This window comes from Talpa occidentalis, unplaced genomic scaffold (assembly GCF_014898055.3).
Source record: "Talpa occidentalis isolate TD23 unplaced genomic scaffold, MPIMG_talOcc4v2.1 talOcc4.16, whole genome shotgun sequence".
Taxonomy (NCBI): Eukaryota; Metazoa; Chordata; class Mammalia; order Eulipotyphla; family Talpidae; genus Talpa; species Talpa occidentalis.
Window position 1 is genome coordinate 31555815 of NW_023601653.1, and position 19408 is coordinate 31575222.

Sequence of the window (19408 nt, forward strand, 5' to 3'; positions counted from 1 at the left end):
GACAAGAGATATTATTGAATCAAGTTACAGTCTTGTACATCCTATAAAGAAGTAGTAGAAAAGAGAAGAAAAAAATGCAGGCAATTTTAAAAAGATCCAGTGAAGGATTATAAACAGTTGAGTAGAAATTTAAGGTATGGGGACCCTTCTCTCATCCTAGTTCTTTCAAAAGCAAAGCCTGTTAAAAGAAATTTTTGCATTTATAAAATTAAAACTGAAAAAGCACGTTGGATGTGCAATAACTATTAGAGATTCTTAGATTCACTTAATTATTTCTAAAAATTTGATTTGCTTAGTATTCTGAAAATATGTCCCTACCTCAAACAAAACAAAGCAAAAACGACACAGCCAATCAAAACAAAACAAAGCCTAGATAAATTTTTTGCTGTTATCTAATTAATGAGGTTATCAAAAGGAGAAATAAGGTGATTTAAAAAGAGAAATGAGTGAATCCCTAAAGCAATGTTGATAGTTATTTTTCCTCTATTGACCAAGACCTTTCAGCACATATTTTAATAGAAACGTTTTGCCTTTAAGGAACTGGACTTTCAGTGAACATAATGTATTATATACAGATGTTGATACCTGAAGACTATAAAATGTTATAATCCAATGTTTAATTAAAAAAAGTTAAAAAATAATGTTTCATTCAAATTCTGGTTGTCATTTTAGAGACTGCTTTACTGAATTCTTACTGCATTTTTAAGATTCTACATGTAGAAAAGAGACTCTTTAGGCTTCCTTCTAAGTCAGCATTGCAAGCTCAAGAGAATATTAAATGCAGTATTTTCTAGCTCTATTAAATATTCAGAAGCTTTCCTCCTGTTGTCTCTAAATCAAGGGCAAGTCCTGTAAACCTTGCTCTGAAAGCTCTGAAATGAAGCTAAATAATCTATGAAAACAACTGCTTCTTTCTCTAGCTAGAAAACAAAGACTGAAAAAAAAGACTGTAAAGAAAGAGTAGGAACTCAGCTCCCACTTGCCCATTCATGCAACTGTCAGAATTTTTTAGATGCTTTAGGTCCAACATGTATAGTTACTTTGTCAAAATAACAAGCAGGTCCTTGCTTGTTAGCCTGATATCCATTTGCTTGGTTGTCCTTACTTACATAGAATCAGATTTGGTTATTTTCCCTTTTATTTTATAAGGGTCTTTAAAAAGTACTACATATAAAAATCCATAAGACAAAACAGGAATGAATCTTAGAAATTATATTTTACTGTCTTTATTGGTTTTGCTTGTTGGGGAGCAAAGTTTAATGTGTATGTTTTCATGTACATTTGCATAAAACAGTGTTCATAGGAGTATTTTAATTTTCCTATTTTCTAAAATTTTATGTTCTGTACTTGAAGATTCCTACAAAAAAAGGTGAATTAAGAGAAGCGGCATATGTTATAAAATAGAGTTTCAGCCTGAGTCTTTAAACCTTTGTTTCTCTGTAAAATAGCATAATAAAATCTATTATAGAATATGTTTGCAGGATTAAATGAGAAGAAAATTATTTCTTGGATATATGTGTGCACTGAAATATCTCTTATTAGTAGTATTATTGCTGATGTTATTTTTAGAAGAAAAAACATTTTGTTAGGGTTGCTACCTTAACTATGGCAAAGACAGTTTTTTTCCTGGCATCTTAATGTTAATATTATCATTATTATTTTTTTTAAAGATTTATTTATTTATTTATACAAACACTGGGTACAGTCAGAAGTGCAGGAGGGTGAGAGAATTCACCAGAGCCAGAGCGGGGAACAGAACAGGCAGACTGACTGACGAAATGCACTGCTGAGGGGAGTAGTGGGTGGAGCAGGAGAGGTCTGTCGCGCCATGTGGGACCCTCACCAGCGGCTGGGGAATCTAACCGTCGCTGAAGAGGCTGCAAGCAGCTTCGCAGCCCAGCGCTCAACGGCTGCGCCACCGGGGGAGGCCTTTAATGTTATTATTTTTTTTTCTATTACCACTTATTAATTTTTTTAAGTTTTTTTAATTTTTTTAAAGAATTTTTTTTAAAGATTTATTTATTTATTTATACAAGCACTGTGTACAGTCAGAAGCGCGGGAGGGTGAGAGAACCCACCAGAGCCAGAGCGGGGAGCAGCAGGCAGAAGGACCGAAGTACACAGCTGAGGGGAGCAGCGGATGGCAGGAGAGGTCTGGGCGCCATGTGGGACCCTCCTCCAGTGGCCGGGGAGCAGCCGGGGATCGAACCAGAGCCGCAGAGGCTGCGGGCAGCTTCGCAACCCAGCGCCCAACCGCTGCGTCACCGGGGAGGCCCAGTTTTTAAATTTTTTTATTTATACAATAGATGGGGTACAGGCCAGATGTGCGGGATGGTGAGAGAATTCACCAGAGACGGCGGGGAACAGAACAGGCAGACGGACCCAAGATGGTCTGAGGGAAGCAAGGCAGGGGAGGTCTGCCTTGCCATGTGGGTATCTCCCTGGTTGGCAGGGAATCAAACACGCACTGCAGAGGCTGTGGACAGCTTCACAATGCTGTGTTCTACCGGCTGTGCCACTGGGGAGGCCCCTTCACTTATTGATGTTATAGAACTTTTGTAAGTGGCCTAGCCCTGAATTTCTTACCTACTGATCCTATTTAGGCTAGCAAATGCAGAATTGAATTTTTGCTGTTGAATTAATTTAAAAAATAACACAAAATAAGCATATATACCATGATTTGTTGATTAGTTACACATAGAAAAAATCCATGATTTAAACTATGGATATAGCATTCAGGAATATTTGCTGTTAACTTTCATTACTAAGTTCTTATCTTCATATTTTCAAAAATATGATCTGATATATTTAATGAATTGTTGTTTATATTTTGTAGAATTAACCAATTTTATTTATTCTTATAGCAAAGCCAAAGAAATTAAAATTTGTAGTGGTCTTTATGAACAAACAGACTTAAACTTTTGTGAATGGAGTGTGTGTGTGTGTATGTGTGTGTGAACTTGTCATTCAGATATCTCAGAGCCCACTAGTTTCTTAATCTCTTCAAATCTGGATTCTATTTCTTTACTAAAATTGTTTCATCCAGGGATACTAAGGGTGGCCTAATTAGCTCATCCAATAGAAATTTCTTCATCATTATCTTCTTTGGGCTCTGCTGAAATAGGCATTGTTAATCCTTCCTCCTGAAAACATTCACTTTCCTTTTCATCCCTGACATTGCCCTGCTTTTGTCACTCAAACTGACAATTTTTCCCTAATTAGTCTTAGCTAATAGTTAGTTTAATTCCCCCCCCCTTTTCTATCATACTTATTCTCATAGGCCTTCTTAAAAATCCATTTGGAATAAGTGGTTGGGTCTAAATCTGTTAACCAGAATTGAGATAACTAGATGTGGCCATATAGTCTCTGCCATTATTTTTTGTCAGTAAACATTAAGCATCAACTGAGTGCCATTCACATAAAATACACATAAAAATTCCTACTGTCACAGTTTGTGTTCTACCAGAAAATAAAATATTACAAAAATGAGGTATGAGTTATAGTAGAGATATGTATTGGAAACTAACATGAAAGTGCTTAATTTTACCTCAGGTTTTAGGCAATTTTTCAAAGACCAAGTGATTTCTGCATTGAATCATGAATACTAAGTAGTTCTTTTCTAATCATACAAAGGAAAGAGGTATATTTCAGATAGAAGCACTGTAGGCACAAAGGATGAGGATTAGAGTGTCTGGTTCATCACAGAAGATTGTGATATTCATGGTAGGAAGGTATTTAAGGTCTGTGTAAAGAAATTTCTTGAATGACATATTAAGAACATTGTATGTTATCCTGTAATTGGGAGCCATTAAACTGTTTTGAGCAGATGAGTGACATAATCACAGTTGTTCCCATAAAAGAGTGCTTATTCCAAGTAATCCAGGAAAAGCAAATTAAAAGCAATTAAAATCTAAGCCTCTGGCACTGAAAATGTAGAGAAGGGAGAAAATGCTAGAGATATTCCAAGTCTGAGAATGTATAATGTTCAACAGAAGGTATTGGGGGAAGAAAGAAGAGTCTAGGTACTAAGTTATTTGGTAAATATGGTTCAAAATAACAGAAAAATATTATGGGATCAGAAGATTACACTTTGTAATATATTGGGCCAGTAGAGTTTGAAGTTCCCTTGAAATCATCAATTATGTATAATAGTCATTGTGTTGGTTCCTTTTATGTGTCAACCTGACTGATCTAAGGAATGCTTACTTATTTATTATTATTTATCATTATTTTTGGGTATGTCTGTGAGTATATTTTATGGTCAAGATTAGTTTCATAAGGTAGACTATGGAAAAATTTCCTTACCAGTGTGGGTGAGCATGAACCAATTCATTGAGGACCATGTGGAGCAAAAGTACAGAAAAATGAATTCCTTCTCTGCCTGGGCTGGGACAGTCATCTTCCTTTGCTCTCCAACAATGATGCTCCTGGTTCTCAGGCATTACATCCACACTAGGACTTATATCATTAGTTCCCTGCTTCTCAAGGCTTCAGGGAGGTCTAGGACTACAACATGGACTTTCATGGGTTTGTAGCTGGCAGAAGGTGAATCTTGGGACTTCTCAACCTCTAAATTTATGTGAGTTAATTCTTCACAATAAATCTCTTTCTCTATATTTATATATCCTATTGGTCTCTTCCTCTGGAGAACCCTGCTTAATATAGTGATTTTTGATTACCTTTATATTTTTTTTTTATTTAACTAAGACCAAAAAACTACATTGATTTGGGGAATTATTCTATGAATCATAAAAGAAGGTATAAACTGGAGAATGACATTTGAGTTATCTTTGATGCACTGATGGAAACTGGAATCATAGAAGTAGATGAGATTATCAGATTTCAAGAGAATCCACTATTTAAGCAGGAGGCTCAGATTTTTTTATTATTACAGATTTCTCTGAGTAATGAAAATTCTTTATGTTAGAGCTCACTTTAGTTATTACAAAACAAATGCATGGTTTTATTTATTTATTTTAAAATATAATGAAGTAGTTAATTGTATTAAAGATCACTTTAGGACTTTGTGATCTTGTATAGAGTCACTAGCTGGTTCTATTAGTTATACATAGAAAGATTAAGAGGCATTTATTTTCCTGGCTTAATGCATAATCTAGTGATGTCAGCAAATATTTTTAATGAAAATAAATTTTAAAAGATTTTCAAATCTTTAAATTTTTAAAAAGAAAAATCCTAAAACAGAAAAACTAAAGAGAGAAGAGTGGCATTGTTTTACACTTTTGCAAATCTCTATGTATCAATAGAAATGATTAGATTGTAGTATCTTCTTGTGCCTTCATCCATTGTGATATCAAATATTGTGTAGCCTCTGGAAAGTTCCCCTGTGAACCAGAGATGAGACAATACAAAAGGCAAAAAATATTTTAATATTATTACAAAGCTAGTTTTGATTTCATAGACCCAAGAAAAGCTTTCATGACCACTAGAAGTCCCTAGACTACACTTCGATTGCTGTTGCTTAGGCAAGTTGCTTAAGTTGCTTATTTGCTTAAGTTGCTTAAGTTGCTTAAGTTGCTTAGGCAAGCAATGCTGTGTTTGACCCTATTGAATTTTCTATTACAAAGGTCAGTGAATCCCCTCAGATTTTAATTTTGGGTTTGTTTTTTATAACAAAATGACAAGTTACACAAAGACATTTACTTTGTGCAAATAGAAAATTCACCTCTGCCCTCTGGAAAGAATTGGCAAGTACTGTATTGCAAAAAGTGCCCAATCCTTAAAGTTGAGGAAGAAATGAGATTTCAGTGTCATTTGTCCACATAGGGATACCTGCAAAAGTAAATTAGAGTGGGTCCTGACCTAGAATGCATAGTAAAGAAGAGCAAATGTTCACTAAACAATATGATCTTGGGAATACTAAAGCCCAAACTTAAATATGTAAATGTGTGTATGGCAGGGAGGATCTGCTGGGCATAATGTCATTCCATTAAAAATGATTACTGAACAAGCCACCATGGAAATAAGACAATATTGCTTGAGACAGAAGCTTGAGATACTCTGGTTTACAAGGATCTGAAATAGCAAAGATGCACTGCGGTTAGCCAGGCAACATGGCCCATGTAGAGGGTATGTTTTTAACCAGAATAAAAAGAAATAGACTATCAGAGTTAGTGAATCTCTGATAAGTGTTTCTAACTAGTCACCTCCACCGTACTCTACCCTAGCTTTACTCTAATTCTGCCCTCCTTTTGCTACCCTCACTTTCAACTAAGTAAAACTAAAGAGCCTTAGATAATTCATTTCAGTAAGAGATTGTTGGTCTTACAACAGATACACTGAAATTCATGCTAGAGAAGGTTTAATTTTAGACCAAGGTTGTGTAAGTCATATCATTCCAAGAAATTTGAGACATTTAAAAAATAAATTTAAAACAAATCAACCAGTTAAAAATGGAAATTTGAAAGGAGTTTCAATAATAGGAATTGGAATTAATGTTTATGTTGTGAAGTTACCACTTCTAATACTTTATATTCATGAATGAGAAATGAAAAATTTTTCTTCAGTCAAAACTGTATAAAAATTATTTTCATGGAATATGTTACTGACACAAAGACTTTAAAATTTATTGTGAGACTATCAGAAGCAAAATGATATTGTGTATATTTACATTTGATGTTTTTTAATTCCAGTTACCTAACTTTGGACACCATAATTAATTTAATTATTACTAACATTATATACAGTTCTTTATTACCTTTATCCTAGAAAATTACAGTTGGTGTGAGTGGACAGGCTTTGGCTACAAACAAAATTTTAGTGAAATCAGTGATGTCTTTGAAAATAAATGTACAGGAATAAGGTGTATATATACTGTATAAGACTATCCAGAAATCTAGTGGAAGATATTTATGAGCTGTTTATGAGCCCACATGAATCTCAGTGACCAACAGCAAAGTATAGAAATATTTTTCTTGATTTGAGGATTCTAAATAATATTTTGTTTTATAGCTGCTTTATACCTATCATTATAGTATATTTTTGTCTACACATAATTTTTTTTTTTTTAATAGAGGCATGTTTTATTTATTTATTTATTTGTTTGTTTGTTTGTTTATACATGCACTGGGTACAGTCAGAAGCGTGGGAGGGTGAGAGAATCCACCAGAGCCAGAGCGGGGAGCAGAGCAGGCAGAAGGACCGAAGTACACTGCTGAGGGGAGCAGCGGGCGGCAGGAGAGGTCTGCGCGCCATGTGGGACCCTCCTCTGGTGGCTGGGGAGCAACCGGGGATCGAACCGGCGCCGCAGAGGCCGCGGGCAGCTTTGCAACCCAACGCTCAACCGCTGCGCCACCGGGGAGGCCCTCTACACATAATTTATACCAGCATACATAATATATATAAATATATCTTCTCTGTAGCTATAGATATAAAACATATATTACATAAACAAACATGATTTTATACAATAACCTGAAACTTAATCTTCTTTACTTTTTTCACTAATTTCTGAATGTAAAAGTCCTATATATGTGGCATCACTGTTAAAGGAAGATCACATTCTTTAGTCTAATTCAATATCATACATGCAGTGAAGTTTGTGGCTCTGATTTTATATAGTAAAACTTGAACAAAGAAAAACTGATTTTGCCAGCCTCAGAAGCTGATGTAATTGTCAACTCGGCGTGGAACCACCAGACAGCTCCAGCTGCTGCTGCTTGGCTAACCCTTAAGGACAGACTTATTAATGAAAAAGGCTTTCTCTCCCTCTAGAGACCACAGTTCTGTGAATGACATCACACTCTTGTTAATTATGGCAAAACTATTGTATGGGACTTGAATATATAAATAATGAAAAGCAGCTGCTGTGTTTAAGGTGCTGTAGGAAAGAATAAAATCACAAACTTCTAGTGTACAATTTCTATAAACTAATAAAATCAGCTTAGTGGTCATTGGGAATGAAGAGCCTCTCTTAGGCCTTACGTTCCCTGAGCTTTGTTTAAAAATAAATAATTCATGATTAAAATTTTCGTAAATACTATAAACTTTGCAGACATTTATAAAAATCAGTCAGGTCTCCCAAGTGGTCACACACATACCTGATGCTAATCTTACACTCAGATCTAACTCCTGCTAATAATAGTGTTTCTATTCTATTTACATAGATTAGCTATACATGACAAAATAAACAGAATTAGATTGTGAATATGGTTGTTCACAGCCTTTTTGTGATTTAATGTATTTCATTAGATATCATTCTATAACAGTATATATCAATCTACCCCATTCTCAGTAATACTATTGACTGATTTACATTTTATTCTGTTGCGGTTTTTTATACAAAGAGTGCTTAAATGAATGTCCTTCTTGATCTATCTTTGTGTTTTTGTAGAAATCTTTTCCAGAGCAAATTTCTAAAAGTAGACAATTTGGGTCAGGAGGCCCTATGAGGTCTGATTCTTCAGAATTGGAAGACCTTGCTTTTCTCAAATTTTATTTCACTACTTAAGCAGAATGGGCATAATATAAATGAAACATTTCTATTTAAAACATATAAAATGCTCTTGAATGCAAACTAAAAATATATGGAATTGTGAAAATTGAAGTTGCTTACCATATATAGATACCATATATCTTAGACAAGTTGTCTTAAAAATCTTCCTGTAATTTAATTTCCAAATATTCAATTATTTCAGTAGTTTTATTTAAAAATACAATCAGTTTATTTTCTCTCCAGGCTGGTTTTTTTTTTTTTTGTATTTTTTAAATTGAGGCAACATTGGTTTACAACACTGTATATGATTCAGAGTTACAGGATCACACCTCTTCAGATTATATCAGCACATGACTTCTCAGCCTTTTGATTACAATCAAGTGTAGTATCTATTCTTATCAGTTTAATTTTTCTTCAGGTTTCCAAACTTTGCCAAATATGTCAGTTTCTAATTGTGAATGAATAGGATGAAATGATTTTGAAAGGACAGATTTTATGCTGGGGCCAAAAAATAATTTCAATAACTGTTCCTACTAATTTCAAAACAAGGACTGTGCACCTGCCTCTTGTTTTCGTTATGGATGGTTAAATCCTCTTTGAACAATTTGTGGATGTGTGGAATCAGTAACAAAATTATGTGAAAAATGCTACAATATTAGGGATTCCCAGTGAGAGGAGCACAAATAAGGGCCACTTCAGATCCTGGCCTCAATGTGTATTGAAAGTTATCAAGTTAGGTATTGAGTTCAGTTACATTTATTTTAATGCTAACAGGAACAAAAATGAAACATAAAATACTTTCAATTCTATCCTACTCTGCACATAAGCAGAGATCTATGGATACTTGAATATTTGTGTTGAGGTAGATTGACATAATACCTAAAAGTAGAACCCCAACCAGTTAATCTTGTTTCCTTTTTTCAATACTTTTTATTTTCATATGACAGCATTATCATATTCCTGTTGATTCACGAAGTACTTAGAAACCAAAGATATATTGAGCTATAAAATTTACAATGACAATATACAACTACAACTACATAATCATGATGTGGTTCTTTTAAATAATTGTGGTAAAATATTGATAATATTGATGATAAATATTGATGCAAATTCTAGATGATTTTTGAAATTAGATAACTTTTGTTTTATCTAGTTTGGTGTCTTAGCATTTTGTATATTTAAAGCTTGTCCCATTGATTGTTTTACTGACTAGTATTTGTATAGAAGCTAAAATGTCTCTCTCTCTCTCACACACACACACTCACACACACACACACATGCACACACATGCACAAATACCCCATCACTTAAGAGGCTGTCAACCATTCTTACTGATTTTTAGGAAGATTCTTTTAAAATGTAAAAATGCTTGTAATTTAAAAACTGCTTCAATACATTTGTATTAATCCTTTTTTTTTTAAAGCTCTGGAACAATAATTTTCAAACTAGTATGCATAGAGATCACCTACAAAGCTTGTTAGATGCAGATTCCCTACAGAAGAGAATCTGTGTCCAATCTGTGATGTGGGGGTAAAGAATTCACATTTGTGTATCCCTGAGTGTATGCTAATGAATGCGATCTTCAGACCATGCTCCTTTTATAGTAATATGAGTTGGTAATTTAAATGGTTTTCTAGCACACTATGATTCATGTTACTTAAATTCCAACCTTCAAAAGTGGTATCTTAAGACTCTGTTTGACCTTTTCCTGACAACATAATAAGTTATTTAATGAACAGAAACATCAGGTTCTAGTAGTTTTCATTGAGGTAATAATTATGTTTTATGAAAGTATACTAAAATACATAATAATGATTTCTAATATCTGTAAGTACTTTAAAGCTAAAAGCACTTCAATCTATATGCTTTATTTTTTTACTTCATCTCTATCAAAGGGGCTGGTAAAATTATTCAACATCAGTGAATTCTTTAGGTCTCCTAACACAAGTCCAAAGGCGCACCACCAGCAGTCTAATGGCTCTAAAGTCAGCTTCCAGCCTCATTTTAAATCCCAGGTAATATTTTTGGTTGATTTAAAGTTGTTCAGGAAAAAAAAGCTAACCTTTAAATTCAGGGTCTCTGTGCTACATTGGTATTTATTCATCACAATATGTGCATAGAGGCAGATTTGGATAACTTGCTGTTCCTATGGTGTTAGTCATCAAATGATACAGAAAAGTCCAGTCTTTTTTGTAAAAATTTCCCATTTTATGTTATATAAGTCTTCCCTTTCCATTAGGTCACTCCCCCCCACCCCCCCATTTCATCCCTCAAATTTCAAACTATTAATATTTTGCTGGAGGTTTCTATGACCCCTCAGTCAAAATAAGTTCCTTTCTTGATCCTTTCCAAGCATTCTTTTTTTCTCTTACATTTATCACAAATGCAATTGTATAATTGCACGGTTATTTAATATCTGTATCTCTAGCAGACTGTGAGTTCTTCAAAGATGGAGATTATGTTTTGTTAACGACTGTTAAATTAAAACCTTAATCATGAGACTTGGCATAGGAAAGCTTCTTGTAATATTTGTTGAATGACTAAATGAAAGGTGAGAAAATATCAGACTGGGAAAGACCTCAGAGCTTTTTATTGACAAAGAGCAAAGTATACAAGAAAACTTTTGTTGTATGAAGGTGGGCAGGTAAGCTAGGACACATTTTGTTTTTGTTTTAAGATTTATTTATTCATGCATACAAGAACCAGGGTACAGGCCAGATGTGCAGGAGGTTGAGAGGATTCACAAGAGACAGAAGGGGAACAGAACAGGCAGACTGACTGAAATACACTGCTGAGGGGAGAAGCAGGCGAGACAGGAGAGGCCTGCCGTGCCATGTGGGTATCTCCACAGCCAGGCAGGATTGAACCCGTGCTGCAGAGGCTGAGGACAGCTTCACAGCACTGCGCTCAACCGCCTGTGCCACCAGGAAGGCCCAAGACAAATTTTGAATGAACAGTGTTGGAGACCCCCACTCAATTCACTACATAAATGTAAGTAAGGAGAGTCTGAGATGGCAAAGATAGCTGAAAAAATGCTGACTAAGGAAGACTAGAGGCATAAAATAAAATTGCAGTTTATTTAACTCTTGTTTTCTGTAATTGCATCAACGGCAAAAGTTGTGTATGAATCTTTTGATACTTAGTCTGAAATGCTGGAGATAGGTAGAGATGGTGGAGTGTGGGAAATATCTGTGGGCAGTCAGTAAGTCGGACTCTACTAACCAAAGAAGATTTTAGGGGGAGCAGAAACAAATTTGACTCTCAAATCTATAGATAAAATTGTGATTAGCTTAAGAAATAATGTATATCAAAGATAATTAATTCTTCCTCTAAAGATGCCAACTTTTTAAAATTTCTATGGTGACCTAGTAATACTAAGAGTTAAAACTAAGAATCATACATTTATTTGTATGAAGAGAAAGATGAATGAAGAAAAGCATACTGATGTCTTTCTGTACATCTTGGAAAGATAATGATCAAATCATAATACCAAAGTCAAGGGAAATTGGAAGATGTACACAGAAAAATATGTCAAAGTAACCTGCTTCTGAAGCAATATGAATGATGGCAGTAACTAGCACACCGCACAGAAATAGTTTCATGGTTGGGGGTAGTTTTTTAGGGCAGATGGTCATAGTCCAAAGGTTTTTATTTTAATCCTTTTGTTTATTTCATATGTACTCGTTGGTTGAAACTCAACCAAAAAAAGATGTTTTCAATCTCTTCTTGAAGCCTTCTTGGATTTTCTCAGTGCCATGGCCAAAGAGTAGATACTAGGGAACTATTTCGAGTTTTAGTGATACCCTATTATTTTCAAATAAGCCCCCCTCCCAACTTAACTGACAACCTTTCTGCTTTTGAATAATTCATTTAGATGTTCAAGGAGTGGTTTATTTGTTTTTATTATCTTGATAAATCTGAGATCATTCTCAGAAAGCACTAGGAATCTCCTTCTTTCTTTGAAAGCCTCAGGTCTTACCCAGAATTACCATTCACTCAAACAACTGGATTTCAAGTTTCTAGGTCTTTATTATTAAGAAATATATGATCCTAAGAGAAATCAGTGCTTTAAACATATTTATTTTCTACATTTGAGAGTTTGCTAGTTAAGGGAGAAGAATCTGGACCTAACTCTGTTAGGTTAGTGTCTCAGATCTATCTCCTTCTATCTTATGACTTTGGAAAAGACCTAAATTTCCTGTGCCTAGTATTCCAGAATTGTAAAATGGGATAATTGTAGTGTTGTTATGGGGATTAACATGAGTTAATTATGTAAATTGCTTTTGAAGAATGTTTGTTATGTGAGAATTTTTATTATTATTTATTAGTCATTGCTTCTATTTATGTAATGTTAACTGAAGAAATGAGATAGGGTTGACTAAAAAAAAAACCTACAGCTTTGCAACATGTTACTCTAACATTTGGAGTGCTTTTCCAGGAGAGAAAAAAATTATCTTTTAATTGGTTCCTTAAATCTGTTTCTCTTCATTCTTGTTCGCTACTCTTCTTCCCTATGTTGGTTCTTTTGGGTGAGTCTTTACCTTAAGTTGATATAGTTTCAGTGCTAACATAGCTCAGAGGTTTTTATTTCATGTTCATTCCTCATGACAACTTGAAAATTTTGTTAATAGAAACCTACAGTTAAATTTGGATGGATTTCAAAATTCCATTAATGTGGACTCTGTCATTTATTTATAGATATAAAACTTAATTTAATATATGTAGATTCCTAGGATCATTGTTTACTTTTTTTTTTTCAGTCTGTTGCTCTTTAACATTCTTTTTGGAGTGATTTCTACATTCTTTGCACTGGTATCTTTTCTTAACAAGAGTCAAGACATTATTTTCTAACATAAAGGAGCATTCTTTTTACCTGTATAAACTGACAATGGGGTTTGAAATATAGTACATATGCAACTCTAATTAATATTATCCACACATATTGTCTTTCACTTGAGTAACAACCCAAGTAGAATCTCTAAATATGTCTTATTCTTTTTCATCTACAGAGATTGATGCTCTTAGATTTGGATCAAAGTATATATTCTGGTTCAGATCACACTCTGTTTCTTTTTTTATTTCTTTTTTCCCCTCTACAGTTTATTGCTTTTGCTTCTTTATTCTTCATCCTGGTTTCAATCACAACATTTTGCCTGGAGACACATGAAGCTTTCAATATTGTTAAAAACAAGACAGAACCAGTCATCAATGGCACAAGTGTTGTTCTACAATATGAAATTGAAACGGATCCCGCCTTGACGTATGTAGAAGGAGTGTGTGTCGTGTGGTTTACGTTTGAATTTTTGGTCCGTATTGTTTTTTCTCCCAATAAACTTGAATTCATCAAAAATCTCTTGAATATCATTGACTTTGTGGCCATCCTGCCTTTCTACTTAGAGGTGGGACTCAGTGGGCTCTCATCCAAAGCTGCTAAAGATGTGCTTGGCTTCCTCAGGGTGGTAAGGTTTGTGAGGATCCTGAGAATCTTCAAACTCACCCGTCATTTTGTAGGTCTGAGAGTTCTTGGACATACTCTTCGAGCTAGTACTAATGAATTTTTGCTGCTGATAATCTTCCTGGCACTAGGAGTTTTGATATTTGCTACCATGATCTACTATGCTGAGAGAGTAGGAGCTCAACCTAATGACCCGTCAGCTAGTGAGCACACACAGTTCAAAAACATTCCTATTGGGTTCTGGTGGGCTGTGGTGACCATGACGACCTTGGGCTATGGAGATATGTATCCCCAGACCTGGTCAGGGATGCTGGTGGGAGCCCTGTGTGCTCTGGCTGGAGTGTTGACAATAGCCATGCCGGTGCCTGTCATTGTCAACAATTTTGGAATGTACTACTCTTTGGCAATGGCGAAGCAGAAACTTCCAAGGAAAAGAAAGAAGCACATCCCTCCTGCCTCTCAGGCAAGCTCACCAACTTTTTGCAAGACAGATTTAAATATGGCCTGCAATAGCACTCAGGGTGACACGTGTCTGGGTAAAGACAATCGACTTCTGGAACACAACAGATCAGGTAAGGCACAATTTCAAATGCATGTCATTAAATACTTTATAGATCAGTATGACCCTTGGGTAGATGGTGGTCATTCTCATTTTATGCAAACGATCATGAGTTTTTGATTCTACCCCTTCATAAAATGTGTGTTTGTGTCAGGCTTGTAGATAACTAGATTGTAGCTTTTCTAAATGAATTCCAAGTAGAACTTTGCATAGCTGGTTTATAGAGTTTTTCTGCTTTAGTGGGAATGCCCTTTGCTGATGGTGCCAATATTTTCTTTGCCTGTTTGTTGCTTTTGTGCCAACGTTTCTTTGTTTTCCTGCATGATGTGATGGTATGATACTGGCCATTTTCATTTTCCATCTTTTCATCCCCAAAATGTTGATCTCCATATCATTGGGCTTGGTGTATTTGTCTCAGTTTTATCTCTGCCTCTTGGGGCCATGCATCTCAACCTAATTCACAAGAAGCAGTTATTTAAGAAGAATGGCTGTTTACATTTCAAAGGCCTTAACACCAAAGAGGTGATATGAAGTATAATCCTTTTGATAACAAAGATATACCCTAGTAACAGGATTGAATACATTTTCATTATTCTTAATTAGGGCATTTCAATATAATCCCTTTGGATTGGTCAAGGTGCTATGTAATACAATCAACCACCATAATTCAGGGGATAGGTGACCTACTTCAACTAATTAATGGCAAAGTTGAAATTCTCTGTGGAGTCTCTTTTCTTTTTTTGCACTATCTATCCATTGGAGTCTGTTCCTCTGAGAACTAAATTTTGGATGATTATTGCTTGAGACTAGTTGAGTCCCCACTTCTCTCCATTACCATAGATAATCTAGAGTTGATTGGCTATAAATTGATACTCTTATTTTGCCAAAGTGATTGTAAGTAGTGTGAACTCTTACATGTATTACAGATGAAATATTTTCTAGATTAATCAATTTAATTAGTTTTTATCAAACTATTAAAAGTTAGAGTATATGTGTTCCCTGTAATTTAGATAGAGCTATTCTTTTCTTATTAAAATGACATGATTCCATGTCTTGCATAATTTATAAATAACAAATATCAATTAAGCAAAGCAAGGTAAAATTTTCAAATCTTTCCTCCTTAGCTACCAAAAGATTATATAGGATAAATGGAAAAAATATATAGCTGGAAATGAACTGTTTTTCAGAGATTTTATTCATAGTCCTTATATTCATTTAGCAGACTGTTCCGCAAATTCTGTAAATATATACCTAAAAACCTCTAGCTAAATAATGTCTTTGTGAGTGGTTGGTATTGCTCATCAATCAGACTGTTCTCAGAGAAACTGTGCAGAGTCTTTAAGAAGGGCATAGACAAAGAGGACACATTCTCAGCCTGGGTAAACATTGTTCTAAAAACTAGTTTCTAGGCTGATAGTATATGAAAACCTTTAACAAACATGTAAGAGTAAAACCATATTTGTTTCTAGGGCATTTTGAGAAGCTGATCTAGTTCTATTGTTACAATCAAACATATTTGTCACTTAAAAATGAAGAAACTGGATACAAAGTTTGTGATATTTGGAATCATTTTTATTAAGATTTTAGGGAAATACTACTTTCAGAAATGAATAAAAGTGTGTGTCTTAACAAACTACAAAAACAAATATTTAATTGGACTTTTTCCTTAAATAGACTCCAATTTTAAAGATTCCTATTTTAAAGACTCCAATTTTAAAGATTCCTATTCATAGTAACTAGATAGCATATTAAAAATTATAGGGTATTAATTTGTGTTTTTCCTAACGATCACCATTTGAATTCATATTAGCTTTGTGAATATTAATTTCCTATTCGATATATCAAAATGGAATTTTAAAAATTCCCCAAAGAACATTTCTCTCCTTTTCAATACATTTCCATTTACTCCATGTAAATATTTGTAAGGTGTGATGGAAATTATTTTTCTTATGACGATGTGATTATTATGTTTTGTATATCGAGTGACCGTACTATGGACATTTGGTGTAAACTCTTTGTACTGTCTCATTTCCTCATCCATCACTGTCTGTCAATGGGCATGGTGCTGTAACCAGTGTTATCAGGTGACGACAGTACAGGAAGTGAGCCGCCATTATCACCCCCAGAAAGGCTCCCCATCAGACGTTCTAGTACCAGAGACAAAAACAGAAGAGGGGAAACGTGTTTCCTACTGACGACAGGTGATTACACGTGTGCTTCTGATGGAGGCATCAGGAAAGGTAGGCATGCATTTAATCAGATCCAAACAGGTGATTAAGAGTTGCAAATATATGGTGTGAGGTAAAATACTGTTTATAGTTTTCTAGAAAAGACTGTATGTAGTGCTCTTTTCCTATCCTTGTCACATCTTCTTTCATTATAAACATTTTAAAATATATGTCATATCATCCTGCTTGATTGTCATCTCTGAAAAACATTTCATCCTCCTGCATTTTAAAAATTGTCAGTCATCCAATTTAACATAAAGTACTCAGCAGTTTTCAAAGTTATCTTTTTTCTATAAGTAATAAAGTAACTAGTTGGTTCTCTACATATATTTGATAACTAATTGATAATTATAAAACAATAAGGCATTTTCCTCAAGTAAAACATTAAATTTACTCTAATTATGCCTCTTACCCAATATTTGAGCAGTTTTTGCCAGTTTATCTAATTGTCAGAAGGTTACGACTTGAAAGTCTACATAAGGATTTAAATAATTTCTTTTCAGGACAATAATAATTCTTTAAGTTTACTACTACTTTTCAGTTGATGCTGAACAGCGTCTGGCACATAGAAATTAGTAAGTAATTAATTGGGGGAGTCATCTTGTAAGGAATATAACAGAATACTGAAGCTCTATTCTATGATATATTTCTATTTTCCTAGATTGTGCCACAATAACTATTCCCTGGGTGCTGATTTTTATTTTTAGTAAAATAATTATCTCAGGAAAGTTGGACATTTTTCCTCCTTAAGAAGTAATTGTGTGACACTTATAGCACATCTTTGTCAAAGTGCTGATTACCTCTTCCTCCTGATACATTCAGTTCCTTTTTTTTTTTATTGACAGACTAGTGAAAACTATATAATTTCTTATGAGATTGACTGAACTTGCATGAAAATTCTCTCCAAACTTTCATATTAGTGCTACTTCACTGTGGGGATGGACTACAGGTGCGTTTGTGGTAGGTGTAGTATCAGAAGTTACACCTGACGGTTACACCTGAGAAACCCTATACCTCCAAAACACAAACAATGATGTAAACCAATCTTACCTCAATAAAAAAAAGTATAAATAAAAAATATCTTGCTTATTTTCTATTCATTGTAGCTTCTCCCTGTTGAATACTTTATCATTTTAAGCCTCTCCTATTTATTTTGTAATAACATTTTTCTTTGAAACACATCATTACTCATGCACTTTTCTTTCATTTCTTAACACTTTATACTGTCCTTTCTGTCTCTATTCCTTTAAGTCTGAAAAGAGAAGACAAAGGACTCTTGTTTCTTCAATAAGCAGTTTTAAATACTTCTTCATTCCATGTACTTCCATTCTCTCCATCTGCTCCTTGCAACAAAATGTGTTTCAATTATCTGAATTGGGTTATCTGATAGTTTATTATATTAAATTTAGATATTGTGTTGTAATACTTTTTAAATATTTTATGAAGATAGTTAATATCCTATCATAGCATTTGATCAAAGTCTATGTACAAATCTTAATAATGATGATAATAATATTTAACTAACAATAACATATAAGCTCCATTATATGTATATACATGTACATATGCGTACATATGTATTTATATGTAACATGTGGTTGAATCTACATACATTTTGAGCATTATTCAACAAAATATCACATGCAATATTTATACCAATATTATTTGTTTAAGGATGTAGCTAGATATTTTTTCTGTGTTAGACAATATTTTGAGTTTTAAACTGTCAAGGAAATCACAGATGGAAAAAGAACTATATCGATAAGGAGGTTTTTTTTAAAATGTCAGCTCAGTGAGCAAAGCAACTAATAGATATTTAATTTATATGGGAAAGTTATATATGCAATTTTAATTCACAAATACAGATGTGTTTTATCAATGAGAACATCTTTGAACATTCATCTATAAGTTTTTTATTCTCAGTCATTTCTCAACCACAATCAACTTCCTTTTCATTCTTGCCTAATTCTTTTGCAGCTTTGTGTTTTTTCTCCTAGGTGAAGTAACATTTCTGACTAACTTCACTTAATTTTCTTAGTTTGTTTTCTTGTCATGTCTATCAGGAATTAATTCATTTGTTTTGTTTCTTTTTATGTAGGTTGTAGATATTTCTCTTCTCCTACTCAAACATTTATTTTATATATGGTTTCTCTTTTTACCTTTCATGTTGATCTCTTTGCTGATTTGATTGTACAATTTTGAAAATTTTCTCCTTTGTAGATAAAGAGAAATGACTGGATTCCCAGTGAATTATTTTTCTACCAATTACTTATAATATAGTCTATCAATATAGTTGAATATACATTAAGAAAACCTATGGATTCCTTAATAGAGTGAACTATCAATATGTAGGGACTCATTTCTATTTATTCAGTAGTTTTTAGAAAAACATAAATAAAACCACACACTTTGATAGCCAGTTTCAACATTGCCCTGAATAAACACAGACTTTTTCAAATACAGTATAGAAAGCACACCAAGCATACCATACCATTTAGATTTTAGTTTTTTAAAGATTTATTTATTTATTTTTACAAGCACTGGGTACAGTCAGAAGCTCAGGAGGGTGAAAGAATTCACCAGAACCAGAGCGGGGAGCAGCACAGACAGACTGATGAAATACACTGCTGAGGGGAGCAGCGGGCTCAGCAGGAGAGGTCTGCACACCATGTGGGACCCTTGCCGGCTGGCCGGGTATCAAACCAACACTG

The 19408-nt window shown here is 34.1% G+C and overlaps 1 protein-coding gene across 10 annotated transcripts in view; it reads left to right on the top strand.

The window, feature by feature from the left end:
• KCNC2 (potassium voltage-gated channel subfamily C member 2) overlaps positions 1 to 19408 on the top strand; it is a 271287-nt gene that overhangs the window by 142958 nt on the left and 108921 nt on the right. For 7 of the 10 annotated variants that reach the window (XM_054696219.1, XM_054696218.1, XM_054696214.1 and 4 more), the window contains exons 3-4: positions 13555 to 14482; positions 16545 to 16709. In XM_054696219.1, coding sequence (XP_054552194.1) covers positions 13555 to 14482; positions 16545 to 16709 — 1093 coding nt within the window. Of the gene's footprint in view, positions 1 to 13554; positions 14483 to 16544; positions 16710 to 17542; positions 18080 to 19408 lie in introns of those variants that run through there. The other 3 variants (XM_054696222.1, XM_054696221.1, XM_054696220.1) reach the window with 2 other exon arrangements.